We start from the raw sequence: 25,397 nt of genomic DNA on the forward strand, positions 1-25,397 counted from the left end.
AATCCATATCAGCGACTTCAGTAGTCATTAAACATCGTGAGAGAGCAGAATGGGGCGCTCCGCGGAACTCACGGACTTCGAATGTGGTCAGGTAATTGGGTGTCACTTGTGTCATATGTCTGTACGTGAGATCTCCACAGTCCTAAACATCCCTACGTCCACCGTTTCTGATTTGATAGTGGAGTGGAAACGTGAAGGGACACGTACAGCACAAAAGCATACAGGTCGACATCGTCTGTTGACTGACAGAGACCACTGACACTTGAAGAGGGTCGTAATGTGTATAGTAGGCATACATCTATCCAGGCCGTCACACAGGACTTCCAAACTGCATCAGAATCCAATGCAAGTACTATGACATTTAGGCGGGAGGCGAGAAAACTTGGATTTCACGGTCGATCGGCTGCTCATAAGCCACACATCTCGCCAGTAAATGACAAACGACGCCTCGCTTGGTGTAAGGAGCGTAAACATCGAACGATTGAACAGAGGAGAAACGTTGTGTGGAGTGACGAATCACGGTACACAATGTGGCGATCCGATGGCAGTGTGTGGTTACTGGGAAGGCCCAGTGAACGTGATCTGCCAGCGCTTGTAGTGCCAACAGTAAAATTCGGAAGCGGTGGTGTTATGGTGTGGTTGTGTTTTTCATGGAGGGGGCTTGAACCCCTTGTTGTTTTGCGTGGCAATATCACAGATCAGACCTACACTGATGTTTTAAGCACCTTCTTGCTTCCCACTGTAGAAGAGCAATTTGGGGGTGTCGATTGCATCTTTCAACACCATCGAACACCTGTTCATAATGAACGGTCTGTGGCGGAGTGGTTACATGACAATAACATCCCTGTAATGGACTGGCCTGTACAGAGTCCTGACCTGAATCCTATAGAGCACCTTTGGGATGATTTGGAATGCCAACTTCGTGCCAGGCCTCACCGACCAACATCGTTACCTCTCCTCAGAGCAGCACTCCGTGAAGAATGGGCTGCCATTCCCCAAGAAACATTCCCGCACCTGACTGAACGTATGCTTGCGAGAGTGGTAGCTGTTGTAAAGGCTAAGGGTGAGCCGATACCATATTGAATTCCAGCATTACCGATGGAGGGCGCCACGAACTTGTAAGTCATTTTCAGCCAGGTGTCCGGATACTGTTGATCACATAGTGTATGTACTCGCTGCAGCTTCACTCTAGCGAATGCCTCATCTATAGTTTGTTTCCTTGAGTGTACCTTCGACATCATGTCTACCCATCCCTCTGTATAAATAATTAAATCTGTATTTTTTTCCCCAAGCGGTCTACAATGAGCGCTCTCTCTCTCTCTCTCTCTCTCTCTCTCTTTCTTTCTCTCTCTCTCTCTCTCTCTCTCTCTCTCTCTCACACACACACACACACACACACACACACACACACACACACACACATAACCAACCTTTAGTGCAGTTCTCTGTTAATTAAGAGGCACCTGGTGCTCTTATTCTAAGAATGCATCCAAGACTTCTCGCCAGACATTTTGATGTAGTACTTACGTCACTGTGTCACTAATTTAGGCAAATGTGCCAAATGTACATGGACACTGACGTTCACCTGCGCACAGACATTTTTGGTTAGTTCCAAAATGTGTGTCTGGGCACATACCCTCTGGATTCTGCCTTCTATTTAACCGTGCCTGAGCTTTTCTGGGACGCAGTGCTTAGGAAGAAATGTGCCGACTTTGAACTTGTGACCGATGTTGACAGCTCCTATTCTTCGAACGCGGGATTCGCTGTGGCCTTTGCCAGTGTGTGCACAGGTGAGCCAAGGAGTGAGGGGGAGTACAGGCCATCTGATGATTTAAGTTACTATCTTTACCTGGATCTGAACTACCTCTATAGGCAAGGCATGCAACAAAGCCTGCCATTTGGAGGTTCCGATGGATTTCCAAAGGAGAAAGCGACAGACTGAGGAAGAAGATCAAACATGTGGCTGCGGATGCAGATGATGCATATGTTCTGGATGTAGAGCTGGAATGTTCAACCCTTCTGCACGATGAGCACCGTGACTTGCCTTTATGTCTGGAGCGTCTAACCCTGCGATATGGTCCTGTCCTGAAGCTGTTGACAACTTTGGGGAAAAAAACAAATTTATATAATTCATTACAGAAACCACCAGCAATGTCTTAGGTTGGAAATGAAAATTGTTAGTGTCACCCACCGAATCTCCTTCAAGCAGGATCCCTGGTTGAAGGAGTACATTGATTTGAGTAGCGAACAGAGGGCTCTCGTGACGTGTGATCGCCAAAAGCACTTTTACAAATTAATGAATAAATCAGTTTGCGAAAAAACCATACCGAATGTTAGTACCGCAAACGGCGTTTTGGCGCGACATGTAACACCAAGTTTCAAACGGGTCACCATATTCAGTGAAGTACTAGTTGCTGTGGAGAAGAATAAGATTAAAGTGCAGTTCGCGAAACCTTTCTATATCTCCAAACTTAACATATACAGTTCTTACTACAAGTTCGCAAAGCCAGACTGATGACGCCAAGTGACTTTGTGTGCGTACGATACTTTCATCTACTGGGTGAAAGGCTGAGATCCATGTGAAGTAATTAGGTACAGTCACAAAGAATTCGACATGTATGATTATTCAGCTGATAGTCCTTTTGGGATATCACCTCAAAACACATGCTCTGATAAAGTTCGAGGCAAATGGTTTCACAAATTGTGGTGTGTATGTACACCCACTGTAAAGGTACAAATGCCACCTAGAGGCTAGCTGAAAGTGTGCATCGTGCGGTCTCAAAGGCTCTAATGATTGATGATTACAAGAGGTGCCTTCACAAAGGCGTTGCCACAGTTCGTGTACTTGTAAAAAAAAATTGTGTGTGTGTGTGTGTGTGTGTGTGTGTGTGTGTGTGTGTGTGTGCGCACGCGCGCGCGAGTGTGTGTGTGCGTGCGTTCTTTTTTCTTCACTTTCTCCTGCTAAGTTCTGCTTCCCATCTATATAAAACAGAAATCATTGATTAGATACTTGATATACTGAAATAATTGATTAAGAAATGTAAATAGAATGATCAGAGAGACAACCGGTGTAAAATATCGAAAGATATCTATTAGAAGGCAAATGTAAATGTTGCATGAAAGCATATATAGAAACAAAAATGGGAGACGTAGAATTTAAGTTCTTGTTTCAGATAGTCATAAGAAGGAGAAAACGCATTTGTAAGTAAAACTATTGCAAATAAGAAAAAACAGCTGTGTAAACACATCAAAAAATTGTAAAAAAACAGCATACCAAATTATAGGCTTAAATAGTGTTGTTTAAAAGAACAGTGTCTGATATGTCATCAGAAAATATTGCAAATAAAAGAACAAATTGTTAACAAAAAATTGCCAATAAACCATAATCTGTTTTCCTATCACTGTTATTGTTCCCACAGTAAGCCCTTATGGTATTATTGTTTATAACAGACCTGAACCTTTTCTCATAATGCACAGACATTGAATTAAGAAGCCTATACAGTTGAGCTAGTTATACAGGATAATAAGGGGGAGAAAGAAGGGCTGCTCTATCCTCATTGGTAATCTTAGGTTTCCTGCCATTCTTGTCATGTGACCGAACTGACTCGTCTTAATGTAATTTGTTATCAACAATTGGATACAGCTTACAAACTCTCCCTGTGATCCAATGTTTCTCCACTTACAAAATAGAAAATTTGAGAAAATACATAAAATTGAGAAAAACGTTGAAAAATATGTAAAAATCAGTGTAGTTGCTTATCTACTTGCGTGTTGTTTTGTTGGCGCCACGTAATTTGTTACAACAAATAGATATGTCTCTTCCCTATGGTGCCCAGCTGCATAGCAACCCCTGCCACTCAAGCGTCCCTGCCGTAAAAGATGAAGATGTGGAGGGTGTTGTTAATGCCAATTGGTCCACAGGGGTGGGGACGGGAGGGAGGGGAAGACGGGATTGCCATCATTTTTATGACACATTACGACTATAGCGCTATGTCATGCCGTTGAATATAAGTCGCACTGCTGCCTGGGTGATGCCCCTGTGTAATCTTGATCAATTCCCGGTGGTTTTCCAGGGGACAGGAAGTGGGGACCCAACAAGCCCAAGTGGGTAACCTGACACCAGATGTGTGACATGATACTCTCTTATCTCACCTAAGGTATGGGCAGAACTCTCACTGGTATCCTACTGTTTATCATAGCGCACAGCATTGTATCATGCTCCCTGCCGCCGTTGGATAAGCAGCTGCCAGCAGCAAGTAGTATACTCCTAGCTTACTTATTTGTTACATAGTTTAATTCTTAATTTCTTTGCGTGTTTTTGGGTACTTGCATTGTTTAATTCATAAATTTCGGGCGTATTATAGTATTTGAGAGTTGTAGCATCGCGCTTTAGTGTTTACTTCGTAGATTCTTACTTAAATTGCATGTGAGTTTCGTATAGGAAGTGTAATTTCGAGTTTTAGTTACTGTAATCGTAAATTCAGGCAGATTGTAGCGCAGTCGTTAGGCATTTGTACAGGTTAGTTCATACATTCTTTGCGTGTTTCCCTTGCGTTATCTAGGCACGGACTCGTGTTTCAGTAACTGTTGTTCAACATCGATTAGAATGGGCAGGGACTGTTATTGCTGTGTTCGGATGAGGGCTGAGTTGGCATCCCTTCGCTCACAGCCGCAAGCGGCGCTGACTTCGGTCGCGCAGCTTGTGGCTGTTGCCAATGGGCACCACTGTGGGGAGCCGGACTTGGGTATCACGTCCCGTCTGTGCCCAGATCGGTCTGCCGCTGTGGTTGCCCCGGTTGCTGCCCGCAGTGGGGCTGAGCCCTCGCCTGTGGTTGATTGGGAGGTCGTTCCAAGGCATAGCAGGTAGCGAAAGACGTCCCCGGAGGCTGATCAGAAAGCCTCCCCGGTGCGTCTGACAAACAGGTTTCAGGTACTGTCTCTGGCTGAGTCAGATGCAGCTGCCTGCTCTGTTTCAGAGGATGATTCTCAGCCTTCAAGGTCCGGGCAATCGCAGAGGGTGGGCTTATTGGTAGTTCGGAGCTCCAATGTTAGGCGCATAATGGAGCCCCTTAGGGATATGGCGGCTAAGGAGGGGAATAAATACAGTGTGCACTCCGTGTGCATTCCGGGTGGAGTGATTCCTGATGTGGAAAGCGTCCTTTCGGATGCCATGATGAGCACAGGGTGCAGCCAGCTGCAGGTGGTGGCACATGTCGGCACTAATGACGTGTGTCACTTTGGATCTGAGGAAATTCTCTCTGGATTCCAGCGGCTATCTGATTTGGTGAAGGCTGTCAGTCTTGCTTACGAGATGAAGGCAGAGCTTACCATCTGCAGCATCGTTGACAGAACCGACTGCGGACCTTTGGTGCAGAGCCGGGTGGAGGGTCTGAATCAGAGGCTCAGACGGTTTTGCGACCGTGTTGGCTGCAGATCCCTTGACTTGCGCCATAGGGTGGTGGGGTTTCGGGTTCCGCTGAATAGGTCAGGAGTTCACTACACTCAGCTGGCGGCTACATGGGTAGCGGAGGCTGTGTGGCGTGGACTGGGCGGTTTTTTAGGTTAGAAGGCCTCGGGAAAGTACGGGGTGGGCTGCAATCTCAAAGGGTGCATGGCAAATACAGGACGTGCTTGGATCAAGGAACAGTCGGAATTGTAGTTGTAAATTGTTGTAGTTGTGCTGGGAAAGTCCCTGAGCTTCAAGCGCTAATAGAAAGCACAGAAGCTAAAATTGTTATAGGCACAGAAAGCTGGCTAAAGCCTGAAATAAGTTCTGCAGAAATTTTTACGGAGTCTCAGGCGGTGCTCAGGGAAGATAGATTAGACAGAATTGGTGGTGGAGTGTTTGTGTCTGTCAGTAGTGGTTTATCTTGTAGTGAAGTCGAAGTAGATACTCCATGCGAATTGGTATGGGTGGAGGTTATACTTAACAGCCGAACTAAGTTAATAATTGGCTCCTTCTACCGACCCCCAGACTCCGATGATATAGTTGCTGAACAGTTCAGAGAAAATTTGAGTCTCGTAACAAATAAATACCCCACTTATACGGTTATAGTTGGTGGGAACTTCAACCTTCCCTCGATATGTTGGCAAAAATACTTGTTCAAAACCGGTGGTAGGCAGAAAGCATCTTCTGAGATTGTCCTAAATGCTTTCTCCGAAAATTATTTCGAGCAGTTAGTCCATGAACCCACGCGAATTGTAAATGGTTGCGAAAGCACACTTGACCTCTTAGCCACAAACAATCCAGAGCTAATAGAGAGCATCATTACTGATACAGGGATTAGTGATCACAAGGTCGTTGTAGCTAGGCTCAATACCGTTTCTTCCAAATCCACCAGAAACAAACGCAAAATAATTTTATTTAAAAAAAAAACGGATAAAGTGTCACTAGAAGCCTTCCTAAGAGACACTCTCCATTCCTTCCGAACTGACTATGCAAATGTAGACGAGATGTGGCTCAAATTCAAAGATATAGTAGCAACAGCAATTGAAAGATTCGTACCTCATAAATTGGTAAGAGATGGAACTGATCCCCCATGGTACACAAGACAGGTCCGAACGCTGTTGCAGAGGCAACGGAAAAAGCATGCGAAGTTCAGAAGAACGCGAAATCCCGAAGATTGGCTAAAATTGAAAGAGGCGCGAAATTTGGCACGGGCTTCAATGTGAGATGCCTTTAATAGGTTCCACAACGGAACATTGTCTCGAAATTTGGTAGAAAATCCGAAGAAATTCTGGTCATACGTAAAGTACACTAGCGGCTAGCGGCAAGACGCAGTCAATACCTCCGCTGCGCAGTGCCGATGGTACTGTTACCGACGACTGTGCCGCTAAAGCGGAGTTATTGAACGCAGTTTTCCGAAATTCCTTCACCAGGGGAGACGAATAGAATATTCCAGAATTTGAAACACGAACAGCTGCTAGCATGAGTTTCTTAGAAGTAGATACCTTAGGGGTTGCGAAGCAACTCAAATCGCTTGATACAGGCAAGTCTTCAGGTCCAGATTGTATACCGATTAGGTTCCATTCAGATTAAGCTGATACAATAACTCCCTACTTAGCAATCATATACAACCGCACGCTCACCGATAGATCTGTACCTACAGATTGGAAAATTGCGCATTATTAATCACCTCGAAGGGAACGATCTATTGATACATAATCAGCATGGTTTCAGGAAACATCGTTCTTGTGCAACGCAGGTAGCTCTTTATTCGCGCGAAGTAATGGCCGCTATCGACAGGGGACTCAAGTTGATTCCGTATTTCTAGATTTCCGGAAAGCTTTTGACACCGTTCCTCACAAGCGACTTCTAATCAAGCTGCGGGCCTATGGGGTATCGTCTCAGTTGTGCGACTGGATTCGTGATTTCCTGTCAGGAAGGTCGCAGTTCGTAGTAATAGACGGCAAATCATCGAGTACAGGCGCGGCTCGTGGTTTCTATACGGGGGAAGGCTGTGGCATTTATTGATCAGAGCCAACATAGACCTCGGGTTACGCTACAGATTAGTCTGACGTAAACAACTAAGAATTCAGGGGGAGGGGGTGGGCAGATCATGCTCTACCCATAATTTTACGTACTGTATCTTCTATAATCAGGTATTAAATATCATTAGAAGCTAACTTCGTGTTAAAATCTTTGGTTAGTGTTTTTATACGTCATTATTGCATTTTCTGACACTTTGCAGCAAATCATATGAAAAGACGCGTTTCGGAGAGATCTTTAATGCGTGTCTGGAAGCACCAAGTTCTTTCACTTTCATCCTATGGCCGTGTTCCAAGTTTTTACCTATTAATTTGCACACTGAATTCATATTGCGCTTGTTTCACACTCGCGGTATGTTGCAGGTATTCACCAGCAAGTAAAACTCACTAAAATCCTGCAAAATATACTCCGAAAAAGAAACTTGCTAATATCACACGGTATCAACAAAAGCAGTCAGCATCAGCAAGCAAGGAAGGTAAAGTAACGGGACAAATTTCGCGCGTTTTGTCCTCTAACCACTTATGAAACTCTCGCTAGATGGCAGTACTGGTACGTTACTGTAGTGTAGTGCACTCTGGCGGGATATTTGCAAACTTATTCTAAATGTGGATAAAATAGCCAATAGCAGAAACAAAACAACTTTGTAAAACATTATCAAAACAATAATACTAAATGTCGATTAATGACGCATCGAAGCGTAGTAGAGATATGCAGAGACAGAGATTGGATAGCGAAGTTTCGGCCACTCTACATTCCTTTATTACATAGATAGTGGAACGTGAAAAATATGTGGTGGTTGGTACGACACCCTTAGGCTGCAAGCTCTGAGCCTTCGGGTCGCCCATAAAGAGCAGTACTTTGTAGAAGCCACGCCCCCAAACCGCTACTACATGCAGATTACGGACGTTTCAAGGCGCAGCCTAAACACTACTAACCATTCGGAAAACATCTATCGATACAAACAGTTCCAAAAATGTTGACCGTCGTTATTTTAATCGGAATGGGAAATATGCGAAATTCGTCCTGATAATTTAAATTATGTAATACGCTCTTGCGAAATTTACTTTAACATATATTTTGGGGCGGCTCCGCCTCAGAGCCTTTAATTACGAGCCGCGCCTGATCGAGTATAACTGAAGTGATATCAGGTGTTCCCCAGGGAAGCGTCCTGGGACCTCTGCTGTTCCTGATCTATATAAATGACCTGGGTGACAATCTGAGCAGTTCTCTTAGGTTGCTCGCAGATGATGCTGTAATTTACCGTCTAGTAAGGTCATCCGAAGACCAGTATCAGTTGCAAAGCGATTTAAAAAAGATTGCTGTATGGTGTGGCAGGTGGCAGTTGACGCTAAATAACGAAAAGTGTGAGGTGATCCACGTGAGTTCCAAAAGAAATCCGTTGGAATTCGATTACTCGATAAATAGTACAATTCTCAAGGCTGTCAATTCAAGTAAGTACCTGGGTGTTAAAATTACGAACAACTTTAGTTGGAAAGACCACATAGATAATATTGTGGGGAAGGCGAGCCAAAGGTTGCGTTCCATTGGCAGGACACTTAGAAGATGTAACAAGTCCACTAAAGAGGCAGCTTACACTACACTCGTTCGTCCTCTGTTAGAATATTGCTGCGCGGTGTGGGATCCTTACCAGGTGGGATTGACGGAGGACATCGAAAGGGTGCAAAAAAGGGCAGCTCGTTTTGTATTATCATGTAATAGGGGAGAGAGTGTGGCAGACATGATACGCGATTTGGGATGGAAGTCATTAAAGCAAAGACATTTTTCGTCGCGGCGAGATCTGTTTACGAAATTTCAGTCACCAACTTTCTCTTCCGAATGCGAAAATATTTTGTTGAGCCCAACCTACATAGGTAGGAATGATCATCAAAATAAAATAAGAGAAATCAGAGCTCGAACAGAAAGGTTTAGGTGTTCATTTTTCCCGCGCGCTGTTCGGGCGTGGAATGGTAGAGAGATAGTATGATTGTGATTCGATGAACCCTCTGCCAAGCACTTAAATGTGAATTGCAGGGTAGTGATGTAGATGTAGATGTATCGTCGTACATGCGGGTTGCCTATCCTCCTCGCCTTGGGCTCGTACCCGTCCTCTACCCTGCTGCCTCTAACGTCATACCAAAAATTGGTGCGGAGATGCATGCAAAAAGGCAGTCACTCAATGAACGACCTGTGTTGAGTTCCGTGCTCTCGTCGAATATTGTTCCATCACGCTGGGGCATTCATAATGGTGATAGTAGATACTCGCTCTCTTTCGTTATGCACAGTCATGGAGTTATTTTAAAGTTCAAATGTCAAAGTATATTGTAAAATTAGCTGTCGTTAGATGTGTCATTGGTCAGAAAATGCTATCTTTCTGAAGACATTAAGCAAATCTCCAAGTCCCACGCCTATTCTAGTTCAAAGCTGCCATCACGATCAATAAGGTCTTCCGCTAAACGTATTTCGATTGATTCCTTAATTACTGAATCCCAGAAGGATTTAGTCAAGGCCAAGACTTCCATGGCAGAATAATCCATGGAATGTCCTGTGGCGATGCAATGCTCGGCTGTGGCTAACTTACTGGACTGCTAAAGGTGAATGTGGCGATCATGTTTAACGCATCTTTCACGCACTGTGCGCGTTGTCTGACCAATGTAGACTTTGCACAATGGCATCGTATTCTGTGGATTCCAGCTCCCCCCTATACCAGACGGTCCTTGCCAAACCGAGAAGACCACAAGACTTTGTAGCTGGACGGAACATTACTTTGGCATAATGTTTTCTTAGGATTGCCCTAATTTCGACCAAATCTCACTGCAAGTTTAGGAGGAGCGCCCTGGACTTGAAGCACTCCCTCTCCTCCTGATATTGTGGGTGATCAAGTTTCTCTTCCTTGAAGCTATGGTCTCCTGATGTGGAAAATATCCATTATCTTTGAACTCTGATTGTAGGTGTTCCAGCTCCTTTGCATGGCTGTCTTCATCAGATACAACGAATCAATGCACCAACATTCGAAGGAAGTTCATAATTTGTAATGGATAGACGCCTGCAAATACAGGTCTGTATATGTGGACTTACGGTAAACGGGGTGTTCCAATGGTCAATCCACTTTCAGGCCTCTAGTTGCCACCACCCGTCAGAAACTATGAGCGTCCTTCGAATATTCGTGCACTGGGTACATGTTGTGTCTAATGGAAACAGCCTCGCAAACGAGATCGAACACCTACAATCAGGGTTCAAAGGTAATGGATACTCTTCACATCAGATCAGAGCAGCTTTAAGGAAAAAGGAACGTGACCACCATAATATCAAGAGGAGAAGGAGTGATTCGAGTCCAGGGAGTCTCTCCCGTACATCGGCAATATTTTGTCGCATTTTCGATTGCGGAGAGCTGTAATCTACGGAATGCATTCCCAGTGCGGCAAAGTCTACAGTGTTCAGACTACGTGCACATTGCGTGAAAGATGCGTCGAACATGATCGCCACACTCGCCATTAGCAGCCTAGTACACGAGTCCTGCATCTCCACAGGACAAATGGCTCAAATGGCTCTGAGCACTATGGGGCTTAACATCTGAGGTCATCAGCCCCTTGAAGTTAGAACTACTTAAACCTAACTAACCAAGGGACATCACAAACGTCCATGCCCGAGGCAGGATTCGAACCTGCGACCGTAGCAGTCGCGCGGTTCCAGACAAGCGCCTAGAACCGCTCGGCCACTACGGCCGGCTCCACAGGACATCCAGTGGATTATTCTGCCATGGAAATCTTGGCCTTGGCGAGATCCTTCTGGGATTCTGTTACTATGGAATCAGTGGAAATACGTCTAGCAGAATACTTGTTAATCGTGATGGGTGCTTTCTACGAGATACGGCGGGGGACCCGGCGATTTCTTTAATTTATTCAGACCAGCGACATGTCTAGTGACGGTTACCTTTATTAATTTTGACATGTGATTTTAAATTCCGCGAGTGCGCATCCCGACATAGAGTGCTCATGTTGTAGCACCATTACACATGCGCCTGCGTGTCATTAGATGGAGCGGTATTCAAAGAGGGCACGAAACTCGACAGAGGTCGCTCATGCAGTGGCTGCCTTTGCGCATGCGTCTTCACGGGGATATTTGGTAAAAAGTTAGAACTGGGAACTGGCATCTTCATGCTTCGCAATACAGCCAGAGTTGGAACAACACTGGTGATCCCCCTCTCCATATTAGGAGACTCGTACAATGACTATGGTCAACAAAGAATGAAAATTATCTACCCTCAAATCTGAATGAATATCTCCACTGGATACAGACACGTGCATCCAAACCCTCCAGATGAACAAGAATAAACGAAACAGTAATAAAAGTTGCAGTGCAGAACACTCACCTAAAAGCGTATGAATGGGTGTCTCATCCGAAATAGTGGCGAGAAGTCAATGTTATGCGGCTGTTGTCCCGAAAATTCATTGAATACTCTTTAGACTGGGAAAATTTCAAAACTGAGAACTGGTTATCTGTTTATAATTATCTGGCAGATCAGAGCCATTGTTTCACAGTATGCAACCATTCCCATTCTGCCATGAAAGGGAATGGTAGGACTTACGTAATTTTATTGTCATTTGTATGCCTGTAATGGTAAGTCTGCGGCAAGTATATGTCACCTACTGTGTTTCGTAACCGTCAAGGGCCAGCCACCGAAAACACTTGTGTTTTGGAATCGGCGGTTGTTTTGTTTTATCCATGTTGTATGGGAGTATACTGTGAGAAGTTCTTTAGCAATGGCAATGGAGACATCACGCATAGTGCATTGTCTTATTCTGTTGCAGTTTATAAGTCTGAAGATCTTGTTGATCCTCAACATGTATCACCCGGTAGTTCGTGTGCTATCAAGTCTGATTTACCTAAACACATACATAAATAGTTCGAAAGGTTATTACCGTTGCTGTAGTCACACTAACGACACCGACATAATAAGCCTACAGGCAAGAAAAAGAAGTACAACTTTTCGTGATTTACTACAATACAAGGTTGCTGTAAATGTTCATTCACTTAATAAGCTCTATACTGTTCAAAGTATTACATGTACAAATATGGTTGATGCATGAATACAGCCATAAACTCACCAACTTTGCATTTTGCACTCTACAAATGTTTTGTGAGTGCTGTTCTGTTCACAAGAGACACGTCCAAGTGGTAGTCAAGTTTGTTCCATGCTTTATATAGCAACATAGCATTGATGGGTTCTCTGGGCTGTTCATGTGTTCTTGGTGTTCTTGGCAGGTGGAGTACGATCCTTGATGTATCCCAGAGGAAAAGGTCACAAGGTGTGCACAGTGTGGCAAAGTCTGTTGTTCAGACTGCGTGCGCGTAGCGTGAAAGATGCGTTGAACATGATCGCCACACTCGCCTTTAGCAGCCCAGTACACGAGCCCTAGTGACGCACAGGCGCATGTGTAATGGTGCTATAACATGAGCACTGTATGTCGGAATGCGCACTCGCGGGATTTAAAATCACATGTCAAAATTAATAAATACAGGCAACGTGGGTGAGGGGGGGGGGGGGGGATGGGGGACAGGGAACAAGGGAACAGAACCGCGTCAGCTTCGCTTCTGCAACCAAAAGCAAGGGAACAGAACCACATCAGCTTCACATCTACACTCAATCCAGCGATGTGGAAAAATCATCATGTAGGAAGCGACAAACATCAATGCACGAGTGGCGTGGTGCCGTGTCTTATTCGAAGACGAAATTCTTGGAATCAGCACTCAGTTATAGAAACAACCACAACTGCTACACATCAAGGTTAGTAGTACTTGTCATAGTTTTCTCATAGATGAATAACAACTCAGACACCTTCATCTGTGCCTTCAGACAGAAAATTTTAACCTATGGTGAATCTCGTTCATGAACTACAATTTCATGAGGATTTTAAGTGTCCTACGCACTCACAATGTGTCGATTAAGCTTGCCAGATGAATGAGAGATCACTTTATCACTAAATATCAAGTTGGAGGCAAAAATGTTCATTCTCAAATAGTTGCTTCCTGCGTTGTGGTGCAAAATTGATGGCCCCGGTTAATTGTACAATTTGAAATGTAATCGCCAACGCAAAATCTTCCACACAGTTTGTTGTGGTATTCCAAGTCCCTAACTTGCGCGGGCTGTTGATTTCTTTGGACTGCATGTAATACTTTCCCTCACACAGCCCACAGTGACATCTAGCATGGCTGGTCGAATGGTACTTTTCTTTTCACAGAGACAACCAGTGTCTTTAAATCGTTGATACCAACGCGCAAGCCTCTCTTCACATGGTTGTTATTTTCCATAATTTCTTCTGAATGCAAGCTGCGCTTTTGTAATAGATAACATCTCGCATATTCCAACACACAAAAACTCTTCTCCTGCTTTGTTGCCATTTTGTCAAGCCACTGCACTCAAAACGCCAACTGGTGGGCGCAATGCAAACTCGGTGAGTTTATGGTCCAATTCAAGCATCAGTCATACTTATTCATGTAATACTTTGGAAAATATAGAACTTGAAAATAAATTAATCATTTATAGTAGCCCTGTATTTTAACTACTAAAATGCAAGACACTGTAAGCGCTGAAGGTCTGACAGTGTCACCACTTGTGGTGCGATTGCTGTCATTTTGGCTTCACAGATCAGCTCCTTGATTTGCGCAGGTAGAAGCAAATTTTCATTTTGCAGGAATAACCATCAATTCTGTAAAGTTTGCTCCATTGGTCAGTCAGCTCGACCACCACTATGCGGCCAAAGTTGAAGGCATAATCAGAGCATCTCCTGCACGAGATTTGCACGATAAACTGAAGTCACATTGCATCGTACTTCTTAATGAGACAGTCTCTACTATTTCATATTTATTCGCAAATCCCAGACCGTCGACTCTCAATAAATTTGTCCTTCTTGGATGGGGAAATACGTAATGTACGAGTGCAGATTGTATCACAAGGATTTGTGCTTGGATAGCCGAAGTAGTTAAGGCGACCGCTCACCTCCAGTGAGAAATCCAGGTTCAAGCCCCTGTGTGGCACAAATTTTCATTGCCATCGTTGTAACTCTTTGAACAAAATTGGTCCATATGACCTTTTTACTCATGAACTTTTGTTAAAATCAACTTATGCTTACCTTTTAACAGCTCAGAGGTAGCGAAGCACATCAGTGAAGACAGTTACGGACTCGTATTTGGAATTAACACATTCTTTGCCCTCATTCTACAATCCGTGCTCACTGCTGTTGTTGTTGGGAATGGAGGCCTTGAACTGAATGCAAAAGACCAGGTAAGTTATTTGCTATTTACAAAATATATAATTTTGAGAATTAAAATGTATATTGCACTATATAGCTGTAGAATGATTAGTCATACGGACAAATGCTAGGTAGTTTGGTACTGTATGTTGTCAGCCACACAGAGAGATTGGGAGAGGGCGGAGGGAGGGGGAAGGGGCAGAGGGAGAGAGTGAGAGGGGCATGAGGGTGGGACGGGTGGGGGAGGGGAGACAGTCAAGGAAGCATCATGGCAAAAATAACTGATCTATACAACAAAAACCCAACTAGTGTTGCATAAACATTTTATTGCAAAAATTATTCTGTACTTCTCTTTTTATCCATCATTTGGCATTATCTGTTTGATTGCATGACAGTTGATTCTTCTTACAGCAAAGCTCTGTTACCACATGGATTGCTGTACTTTCTGTGATTTAATATTCATCCCCCCCCCCCCCCCCACTTCAGCTATTCATCCCATCACTGTCATTAACATCAAATTATCATCATGATTAAGACAGAAGATTCTAGTTCTTACATAATAGTAATCTCGTTCTTTGGCGTATTTTATGTGATTTTTGTCTTTTTTGGCATACAGCATGTCATCAGCAACATTATAAGCGGCTCTTATTAAGAAATATGAAAATTTGAACTTACATGGTGTAGTCAGTGCTATACTATTATTGCTTTAGTGTTATTATACCATTTTGGTGGGCACTAGATTGTAACGTATGCATAAATAAAACGTGGGAAGATTGTGATAGTTTGTAAGTTTATAGAAGGCATGCTATCAGCTGTAAAAATGAACTGGGATAAATTCTATTGATGCATGGTTTCAAAATCGATCACCAGCAATTGACACTGATTCACCACCAACAGAGAGTCCTTCTCAACTGCCCCCAGGGGCTCGGCATTCATTTGCTAGGTACGGGTTTGGCGACCCTGGGGTTCCTGAGGTGGGAGCTGGTAAGCGCCGCCGCCAGTCCCCTGTCACCATAAGCTCTGGGCATGCTTCAGCGACCACCGTGGCGGCGGTGGAATGTTGTGTGTCACAGTGAATGAGGATCTTGGCTTGACTACCTGGATCGCAAGGATGGAATAAACCTCTATAAAAAACCTCAATCTCAAAGTGTACTGCGCGCTGATGAGATGCATGGTTTTTGCGGTGGAACAGTTGTTAGGGGGCAACCTCGCCACACCTCATTTGTATAATGCATGTTACTCAGGCTCTGTCTGAGTGGACCCTTATTTCCCTAGCTGCTCGTGTAACCGAGATGGAACCCTTGAAATATTCTTCTTTTCCTCCCAGTGGGAAGGGTGTAACACCTGGGAGTTCTCACACCCATTCATGAAAAAGAATGAAGGGGGATAGTCCTGATAAGCAGCTTCTTGTCAGTAATGGGGCTCAAGGAGTCATGAATCACGTTGTCTTTGTAGTGATCTAGAGGAAGCAGGGGACGTTTGAAAAAGTGCCCCCTTCTATATCCATAAAGGCTTAGAAGGGCTGGCTGATACCCTAAAGTCTATTAAGTGGTTGCACAATGGGTCCTTGGTTGTTGAGACTGACTGGGCAAAGCCGGTGGTACCCGTACTCCTTAAGAAGTCATAGAAATTGGGTGAGTACGACATCATTGTTGAGTTACATTACTCCCTTATCTTCAGCAAAGGTGTGGCAACCCACCGTGGTATTATGGATATCGACGTTGCTGAACTCAAACAAGAATGGGCACCACAGGGGATCATAGATGTCAAACAAAGGACATGCAAGAACAATGGAGAGACTGAGAAAACTACCACTTTAATTGTGACATTCAATTATCCAATGCTACCTGAACACATTATGACAGGTTTCCTCTGACTTAGGGTTCGGCGCCTCGTACCTAACCTTATGTGATGCTTCAAATACCAGCGTTTTGGCCATACAACACTGCGTTGTAGATGTGAAACGACTTGTGGGAAGTGTGGAAAGGCAGCCCGTGAAACTGGGATGGACTGTCCATCTTCAGCAGTATGTATTAACTGCTCTGGAAGCCACCCAGTCTGGAGCCGAGCCTCCCCTGTTTTTGTAGAGGAACACAAAATTCAGGAAATCAAAGTGACAAAACAGATCCCGTATGCAGAAGCCAAAAAGGACTATCAGGCGATGAAACCCCCTGTCTTTGCCACTTCTTATGCTTCGTAGGTGCAGAAACCTGTTACTAAGGTCGACGCTTCGACTCAGACGATGTCCAGTGTTCCATTATTCACCTCTAGCACCTATACTTGCACCTGTATGTGCCAAAGTAAAGTGAAAGACATAGCGATTCAAACAGCTACGATGGAAGGGACCAGTAATGCTTTCACAGTGCACAACCTGAAGGTACCCCAAAAGCAGAGTGTCCCTCAACGCCAAGTTTCTTTGAAGAAAAGTGGCTCTCACCGTCCCCTTTCCCCCTCATTCTTGCTGGAAACAGAGCAGGGAAAGGATCCCAACATTTGGGTCGAAAGCTGACCTGGGTGCCATCAGGTGTCATTCTGGCATGTCTGATTGATGATGAGGTCAGCCCCAAAATCCCGCCTCACTCTACAGGCGCCTCACCAGCTTGACACAAAGACAGGGGTGGATCAAGACTACATTGACGAAATGACTCCCATACTTCAATGGAATATAAATAGATACAGGACTCATCTGACGGAACTGAGATTCCTTGTACAGGATAGAACCTTTTGCCTCTGCCTTCACGAGACTCATTTTAAATAGACTGACACACCTGTACTTGGAGGTTATCACCTTACTGGTGACTGGACAGAAGACGGGGTTACAGTGTTTGTAAAGGACACTTTTCACTCCTCACCTATTTCCTTAACAACAACACTACAAGTGGTTGCTGTTCGGATAGTGGCCCATGTTGACATCACAGTATGTTCTGTGTGCTTATCACCCCATGAGCCTCTAAACAGTGGGGTCCTCACTCAACTTCTTGATGAACTACCCCAACCCTTTATCCTTTTGGGGGACTTCAGTGCACACAGTGCACTATGGGGCTTTAACACCACTTGCCCCAATGGTTGGGTACTCGAGGATATGCTACACACAACATTCTTATACTGTTGAACATGGTTTAAGCCACACATTTTACTATACTACCTGCAGGCATAATACACTCCTGGAAATTGAAATAAGAACACCGTGAATTCATTGTCCCAGGAAGGGGAAACTTTATTGACACATTCCTGGGGTCAGATACATCACATGATCACACTGACAGAACCACAGGCACATAGACACAGGCAACAGAGCATGCACAATGTCGGCACTAGTACAGTGTATATCCACCTTTCGCAGCAATGCAGGCTGCTATTCTCCCATGGAGACGATCGTAGAGATGCTGGATGTAGTCCTGTGGAACGGCTTGCCATGCCATTTCCACCTGGCGCCTCAGTTGGACCAGCGTTCGTGCTGGACGTGCAGACCGCGCGAGACGACGCTTCATCCAGTCCCAAACATGCTCAATGGGGGACAGATCCGGAGATCTTGCTGGCCAGGGTAGTTGACTTACACCTTCTAGAGCATGTTGGGTGGCACGGGATACATGCGGACGTGCATTGTCCTGTTGGAACAGCAAGTTCCCTTGCCGGTCTAGGAATGGTAGAACGATGGGTACGATGACGGTTTGGATGTACCGTGCACTATTCAGTGTCCCCTCGATGATCACCAGTGGTGTACGGCCAGTGTAGGAGATCGCTCCCCACACCATGATGCCGGGTGTTGGCCCTGTGTGCCTCGGTCGTATGCAGTCCTGATTGTGGCGCTCACCTGCACGGCGCCAAACACGCATACGACCATAATTGGCACCAAGGCAAAAGCGACTCTCATCGCTGAAGACGACACGTCTCCATTCGTCCCTCCATTCACGCCTGTCGCGACACTACTGGAGGCGGGCTGCACGATGTTGGGGCGTGAGCGGAAGACGGCCTAACGGTGTGCGGGACCGTAGCCCGGCTTCATGGAGACGGTTGCGAATGGTCCTCGCCGATACCCCAGGAGCAACAGTGTCCCTAATTTGCTGGGAAGTGGCGGTGCGGTCCCCTACGGCACTGCGTAGGATCCTACGGTCTTGGCGTGCATCTGTGCGTCGCTGCGGTCCGGTCCCAGGTCGACGGGCACGTGCACCTTCCGCCGACCACTGGCGACAACATCGATGTACTGTGGAGACCTCACGCCCCACGTGTTGAGCAATTCGGCGGTACGTCCACCCGGCCTCCCGCATGCCCACTATACGCCCTCGCTCAAAGTCCGTCAACTGCACATACGGTTCACGTCCACGCTGTCGCGGCATGCTACCAGTGTTAAAGACTGCGATGGAGCTAAGTATGCCACGGCAAACTGGCTGACACTGACGGCGGCGGTGCACAAATGCTGCGCAGCTAGCGCCATTCGACGGCCAACACCGCGGTTCCTGGTGTGTCCGCTGTGCCGTGCGTGTGATCATTGCTTGTACAGCCCTCTCGCAGTGTCCGGAGCAAGTATGGTGGGTCTGACACACCGGTGTCAATGTGTTCTTTTTTCCATTTCCAGGAGTGTATTTTGTCGCAGTGGGGATTCCGCGGACGTGTTCCGACCTTCATACGGTCCTTTCTCTTGGACAGATGTTTTAGATACAGGGTTGGGAATGCCCTGTCTGACCGTTTTAAGCAGGAGAATGGTGTCCCTCATGGGAGTGTTATAAGTGTCACGGCCTTCTCATTGCAATCAACAGTATTACAACCACAGTGGGACGTTCAGTACTATGTTCCTTGTTTGTGGACGACTTCTCCATCTTCTGTGCATCCTCCAGCCTCACCACAGATACTCGGCAATTGCAACTGACGATCAGGGGGTTGGAGGAATGGTCTTGCACCACAGGTTTGAGATTCTCATTAGAGAAAACAGCTTGTGTTGGTTTTAATCGTTTCCGCTATCTGTTTAATTTGCCCGTTTTAAAACTGGGGGACACCGTCCTCACTTTTAAGGAAAAGGTAAAGTATCTGGACCTTATCTTTGACGAAAAGTTAACATGGTTCCCACACTTTAAAGAACTGAAACTGAGATGTCTTCAGGCCTTAAACATGCTTAAATGTGTCAGTCACTGGTCTTGGGGAGCCAACAGAGTGCGTCTGCCCCAACTTTATAGGGCCTTTGTGTGATCACAGCTTGAATACGGATGCCAGATTTATGGGTCAGCAAGGCCTTGTGATGTAACAAAATAAAAGTGATGTTGTTATTAAATGGTAAAGTTGGAAATTGAGATTTCGTTTACTGTTTTATCAATCACAATTGACGTAGGAATTATGGATTGACCATTGTCATAAACTATTGCATTATGAAATGTGAATAGTCTTTACTTGCAGTTTCGCGTTGCTTGAAGCAGTCACAGCTAGCGTGCTATTGATTAACAAATTGCATTATCGTCTTTCTAATTACTTCATGATCGTTGATACGATCATACCCGGTCGTGAAGTTATTGTTATGACAAAACATTTTTCTAAGGGACCAGAAAGTTCTTAAGGGCGCAAAAACAACTGTAACATCACACAAAAGGGAAATTCAATATTAAAGCCGATGCAAGAAGACGATAAAGTAGTTTCCTTTTTGTCAATGTAACACGCACATTGGACTGCTGATCTTGGCGTCTGTAATCTTAGCAAAATGCATAATTAAAATGAAAATAATACTGAGGAGATGATAGGAATGAGCACTGCTAAATGATTCAGTATTCCCAGATCAAATATTTATTATAACTAAAACATATATCGTACCTTAAGCTTAGTACTACCATGTCCGTTTCATGTCCATTGAGCGCTCTTTTATATAGCCATTGTCCTCTTGAGTCGCTCGTGCGTGGTCACGATAAGTTATAACAGTTCTTCCTCTTACACTTCACTCAAACTTAGACGGAACACGTTTTTATTTATTTAGTAAAAAATTACTTCAGACCGCCACAAATCTGCGTCTGTCTTACTTAAGAAAAACAGTACAAGTCTTAGCGCTCTAGGCTTCATTTGTTCTCCAGCGACAAAAATAGGGAAGGATCTCATATCTATCCTTATTCTTCTGTTTATGTTGCCGCCCAAAGACGACGAATTACTTTATGTAGGAGATTCCACGGTCGCTATGCGACGCCTTATTATACATTAATCAATCTTTATAAACAAGCATTTGCCTTCTGGCTGAAAGTATTAGCTATTTGCTGTTTTAATGAAGCCAAAAATAGCGAATATCGCACCGCCTCCCACGAGGAGAGAGGGAATGCCGAAGGATTACCTCGATCCTCACGTCCTCATGAGATATTCGTGATTTTTGGTACGACACTTACATAATGTTACTGGCGTACTTAGAACATAAATTGAAATTACATTTATAAACATATATCAGATATTTATCATTTTTCAAAATAAAGTTTTTCACACTTTGTTCATCAGTCACTTAATACCAAGATTCACATTTACGTGCATATTTATGTTTGGTCCATATTTGCTTATAACAATAAGTGAACGTTCATTTCTCACTTCAGGGGATAGAATTCAGAAATTACATTCTCTTGAGCTTGACAACTAATACCTGAGTACAGTGAGTGTTTATTTTCACTAAAGTAGAGTGGACAATGTTCGAGTTTCTGTTGACTGATTGTGGTTCAATTACAGTTTAATAACGTAGCACTACACTTGGTGATGCTTTCACTTTCTGTGCTAGCTGTCTATGGTGTTCATCGTGCAGTACATTTGTCCTTTCCACTGTGGTGCCAGGAATTCAAGTGGCTTCCCGGGTTTTTAATTACAATATGAAACAGAAGAAGTGGAAAATTATTAGTATAACTTACAACCTGTTGGATACATTGGTTAAGGTTCGGGACCAGAGTCTTCCTATAGTTCACATTCATTTTGTTTTGTCCATCAAGGGACAGGATTCTAATTCATTTTAGCAGTGTTCAGGAGTGCCGGTATTAATGGCTTTAAGGTCTGAGTGATCTGACAATCTACTTCTCATTCATCTTAACGTTAACCCAAGAAAATTGCTTAATTTACGTATGAAAATGTAGTCACACAAGTGTGCAAATGTCTTTCCTCCTCCATTTCTCACCTTTACATATTTATATAGCTCCGGGCAATCACCTCGCAAGCACTTTTTTTTGTATACTAACTTAAAGTTGAATTGAAATTCTTTCTGAAACCTTAATTTCCTGCTTCAGCTTGTTGAAGAAATATCATTTCATGTCCATCACTCTAGACAATTTTTCCATATTTAATATTTAATACTTAAAGTCTACATGTAGTAGCCGTTACCATGTAGTCAGTGCGCTGTTCAACACAATACTTATCATTAACAGTTCACGCAAAGAAATTTCCAGTACGCAAGAATTCATTTCCACGACAGTACTCAACCAGAGTGACCATTAATTGTAAATATTAGCTCGTAAGTGATCTTTTGTAAATAGTAGAATATAAAGCTTTCTGTACCAATGGAGGAAACCTGCAAATTTGATTGTTTTGTAAATGAATGCTATCGACGAAGGAACTGAGCACGAATGCTGTGTGAAGATGCACACTAAAGTGCGACGTGCATAATAACTGTTCAGTGTGTATTAGTGGTGTAGTGGTAGTGTTATCCTGCAAGCGTAAAAATAAGTCAAGACTACAATAGGTGTAACGCAAAGTTTAGTGTTGTTCTAAGTGCAGCGACAGCTAAAATATTCATCGTCACTTACCTGTGAGCCTCACGGGAGGCAGTTGACAGGGAAGTATGGAGGCAGCTTCAGTGTCCGGCTCCTCCGATGGAAAACGTGCGCGATGTTTGTGTATCGATGCACTCGCGTGATACAAAGTTCACAAGGAAAAAAAAAAAAAAGAAAAAAAAGAGCGATCGACGACCTGCAGCTCAGTCACAGCCTGAGCGCGAACGGATACTGAGTACTGGAGCTCACGCAACACTGTGCAGCCGCTGTGGGTGGCGGACGTGTGGGTGACGAAACAATCCAAACTTTAAACCGCTAAGCGACATGACTTCTATCGTACATACTGGAGGAAAGACATTTGCACACTTGTGTGACTACATTTTCATACGTAAATTAAGCAATTTTCTTGAGTTGAAGTTAAGATGAGTGAGAAGTAGATTGTCAGATTACTCAGACCTTAAAGCCATTAATACCGGCACTCCTGAACACTGCTAAAATGAATTAAATCCTGCCTCTGGATGGACAAAGAAAATGAATGTGCACTATAGGAAGACTGAACTCCAGACCAGTCCCGATCCTTAACAAATGTATCCAATAGATTGTAAGTTATACTAATAATTTTCCACTTCTTCTGTTTCATATTGTAAATAAAAAACCCGGGAAGCCACTTGAACTCCTGGCACCACAGTGGAAAAGACAGATGTACTGCATGATGAACGCCGTAGGCAGCTAGCACAGAAAGTGAAAGCATCACCAGGTGTAGTGCTACGTTATTAAACTGTAATTGAACCACAATGAGTCAACAGAAACTCGAACATTGTCCACTCCAGTTTAGTGAAAATAAACACTCACTTTACTCAGGTATTAGTTGTCAAGCTCAAGAGAATGTAATTTCTGAATTCTATCCCCTGAAGTGAGAAATGAACGTTCACTTATTGTTATAAGCAAATATGGACCAAACTTAAGTATGCACATAAATGTGAATCTTGGTATTAAGGAATGAAGTGACTGATGAACAAAGAGTGAAAAACTTTATTTTGAAAAATGATAAATATCTGATATATGTTTATAAATGTAATTTCAATTTATGTCCTTAGTACGCCAGTAACATTATGTAAGTGTCACACCAAAAATCACGAATATCTCATGAGGACGTGAGGATCGAGGTAATCCTTCGGCATTCCCTCTCTCCTCGAAGGAGGCGGTGTGATATTCGCTATTTTTGGCTTCATTAAAACAGCAAATAGTTAATACTTTCAGCCAGAAGGCAAATACTTGTTTATAAAGAATGATTAATGTATAATAAGGCGTCGCATAGCGACCGTGGAATTTACTAATTAAGGAATTCGTCGTCTTTGGGCGGCAATATAAACAGAAGAATACGGATAGGTATGCGATCCTTCCCTATTTTTGTCGCTGGAGAACAAATGAAACCTGAGCGCTAAGACTGATACTGTTTTTCTTAAGTAAGACGGACGCAGATTTGTAGCGGTCTGAAGTAATTTTTTACTAAATAAATAAAAACGTGTTCCGTCTAAGTTTGAGTGAAGTGTAAGAGGAAGAACTGTTATAACTTATCGTGACCACGCACGAGCGACTCAAGAGGACAATGGCTATATAAAAGAGCGCTCAATGGACATCGATTGGACATAAAAATCTACTGTCATTGTACTACTAAGCTTAAGGTACGATATATGTTTTAGTTATTATAAATATTTTTTCTGGGAATACTGAACCATTTAGCAGTGCTCATTCCAATCATCTCCTCAGTATTATTTTCATATTAATTACGCATTTTGCTAAGATTACAGACACCAAGATCAGCAGTCCAATGTGCGTGTTACATCGACAAAAAGGAAACTGTTTTATCGTCTTCTTGCATCAGCTTTAATATTGAATTTCCCTTTTATTGTAATGTTACGGTTGCACCCTGAAGAACTTTCTGGTCCCTTAGGAAATTGTTTTTGTGGTGTCACTTGCTAGGTGGTAGCCTTTAAATCGGCCGCGGTCCGGTAGTATACGTCGGACCCGCGTGTCGCCTCTGTCAGTGATTGCAGACCGAGCGCCGCCACACGGCAGGTCTAGAGAGACTTCCTAGCACTCGCCCAGTTGTACAGCCGACTTTGCTAGCGATGGTTCACTGACAAATTACGCTCTCATTTGCCGAGACGATAGTTAGCATAGCTTTCAGCTACGTCATTTGCTACGACCTAGCAAGGCGCCATTATCAATTGCTATTTATCATGTGATGCATGTACCGTCAGACCGATGTTCACCAATTATGGATTAAAGTTAAGTATTCCAGAAGCTACGTACTTTCTTTGCTAGCTTCAATTCCTTGTCATTTTCCAGACCTCACGCCAGCCTGCGTGAGCTTAAACGCGTGCCCTTCGGCCTCCCGTCCTAGTTGATTGGCTGTCTTGCCAGTCCACAAAAGTTTTGTCATAACAATAACTTCACGACCGGGTATGATCATATCTACGATCATGAAGTAATTAAAAAGTCGATAATGCAATTTATTAATCAATAGCACGCTAGCTGTGACTGCTTCAAGCAACGCGAAACTGCAATTAAAGACTATTCACATTTCATAATGCAATATTTTATGACAATGGTCAATCCATGATTTTTACGCCAATTGTGATTGATAAACCAGTAAACAAAATCTCAAATTCCAACTTTTCCTTTGAATAACAACATCACTTTTATTTTGTTACATCACAGCCTTCATATCTTAAAATGCTGGATGCAGTTCACCACGAGGGCATTAGGTTGTCGACAGGGGCCTATCGCACGAGTCTTGTTGTTAGTTTATGTGCGGCGGCTGGTGACCCTCCGCTGTCCATTCGACATCTTCTTCTCGTGGTACACCAAGCATATAGGGTATTGTCCGTTCCTACATCGCCAGCTTCCAGTTACGTCTTTCAGCCGCCACTGGAACGGGTGTTC

The 25,397-nt window shown here is 43.9% G+C and overlaps 1 protein-coding gene across 9 annotated transcripts in view; it reads left to right on the forward strand.

Annotated features, from left to right (window-relative positions):
* LOC126456768 (thiamine transporter 1-like) overlaps window positions 1–25,397 on the forward strand; it is a 619,041-nt gene that overhangs the window by 567,134 nt on the left and 26,510 nt on the right. For 7 of the 9 annotated variants that reach the window (XM_050092528.1, XM_050092526.1, XM_050092531.1 and 4 more), the window contains exon 8: window positions 14,630–14,771. The exons of the other annotated variants lie outside the window; for them this stretch is intronic. In XM_050092528.1, the coding sequence (XP_049948485.1) occupies window positions 14,630–14,771 (142 nt within the window). The remainder of the gene's footprint in view (window positions 1–14,629; window positions 14,772–25,397) is intronic. 9 annotated transcript variants of the gene reach the window in all.

This window comes from Schistocerca serialis, chromosome 2 (genome assembly GCF_023864345.2).
Source record: "Schistocerca serialis cubense isolate TAMUIC-IGC-003099 chromosome 2, iqSchSeri2.2, whole genome shotgun sequence".
In the NCBI taxonomy this organism is placed as follows: Eukaryota; Metazoa; Arthropoda; class Insecta; order Orthoptera; family Acrididae; genus Schistocerca; species Schistocerca serialis.